Genomic DNA, 1,591 nt, shown 5'->3' with positions numbered 1-1,591 from the left:
ACACACACACACACACACACACACACACACACACACACACACACACACACACACTGGTTTTTATATCCACACCTAACCCCCTGTTACATACAGCTGAAACCAGAAGTTTACCGTATAAAAACGCAGGTATTTTCCCACAGTCTTACCTTGTGGAGTTAAATTGGGGTCATAACTTTTGTTCAAAATAAAAATTGAAACTGAAAAAAGGAGATTTGAAAATGAAAAATAATTTTGAAACTGTAAAAAAAATCAAAACAGAAAAAAATTGAAACTGAAAACAATTATTACACTCTGGAAAAGTTTCAAACATCGTGTCTTTTTAGTTTCTAAATATTTTTTTATTTTGAACAAAAGTTTTGACTCCAGTTTYTCTCCATATTACTTGAAACCAGAATAAAGTTTAAAGCTGTTTAAATGTCTCTTTAGCTGCTGATTATCTTAAAGGCCTTTTAAAATATAAAATTATTAACAGAAGTGTTTCAGTCTGAGAAATGGGAGTTTTAGAAAGTAACAGAAACAGTTTCATAATCTTTTAGTTCTTTAATATTATTGTTATTTCTGTTTTAACCCAGAATATTTGTGTAAATCATTAGTTTCTCTGTTTTGTTTCTATAAATGAGCTTTAATCTCAGACAGTCTGAAGATGCTGCTTCATTTATTAAAACCAGTAAATGAATAAAACTTTATATCTGTGCGATATAAAAACACACCTGATGTTTGTGTGTCTAAAATCTGTCAACAAAGATTAAAACTGCAGGAAAAGAAGTCAAACAGTTTATTTCCATCTAAACAGTTTTAATCCTGAACATGAAAAATACATTTTACCACAATCAGAAAGATTATTTTACAGCCAAACAACAACAACATGTTTATCACCTGTCACCATGTTAACACTTCAAACATCGAACTGTTTGATTCCTGAGCAGCAGGTCATTCACAGTAAAATTTACTAAAAGATTTTTAATTGAATTCTGTTTAATGGAGATTTTAACTTTATGATCCTAAAGAGAACAATATCAAACATTCCTCAGATAAACTTTGATCAATTAAAAAGTTTATTAAATTCCACACATTGAGGTTATTTTCAGTCTTTTAATTCAGATCCACGTCTTGTTTTGATCAGTAGTTCARGTTGGTCCAGGCTCCCCTCGCTCTGCTGAAAATAAAAAAACACTTTAATGCTGTGAAATGAATCTTTCTTTAAACGGCTCAGAGGGGCTGCAACTGGTGGTTTGTGGGCCATTTTCTGTTTGTTGGTCTGTTGGGGTGACCATTATAAAACTAAAAATATGATTTTTACACTTTAGGACAAAAGAAAAAAACATTCATGTAAGCAAAAAAAAATGTTTAATTAACTTTTATTTCTTCTCAGCAACTTGTTTTAAATGTATTTTTAAAAGGTTAGAGAGACCACAGAGAGCAAACTGTAAGGTTGTGTTATTAAAGTGACCAACTAACTACTAACATGATGTAAACAACATGTTTTACTTCTTATATTTGTATTTACAGTGGGGAAAATAAGTATTTAGTCAGTCACCAATTGTGCAAGTTCTCCCACTTAAAAAGATGAGAGAGGCCTGTAATTGACATC

General features: G+C 31.0%; 1 protein-coding gene across 1 annotated transcript in view; it reads right to left on the bottom strand.

Moving 5' to 3' along the window:
• Positions 1-760: 760 nt before the first annotated feature.
• The window catches only part of LOC106533538 (tripartite motif-containing protein 35), a 3,025-nt gene continuing 2,194 nt past the window's right edge, over positions 761-1,591 (bottom strand). The window contains exon 2 of the mRNA XM_014029884.1: positions 761-1,156. Coding sequence (XP_013885338.1) covers positions 1,120-1,156 — 37 coding nt within the window. The 3' untranslated portion in view covers positions 761-1,119. The remainder of the gene's footprint in view (positions 1,157-1,591) is intronic.

This window comes from Austrofundulus limnaeus, unplaced genomic scaffold, assembly GCF_001266775.1.
Source record: "Austrofundulus limnaeus strain Quisiro unplaced genomic scaffold, Austrofundulus_limnaeus-1.0 Scaffold964, whole genome shotgun sequence".
NCBI lineage: Eukaryota > Metazoa > Chordata > Actinopteri > Cyprinodontiformes > Rivulidae > Austrofundulus > Austrofundulus limnaeus.
This window is presented reverse-complemented; position numbering and strand designations above follow the sequence as displayed.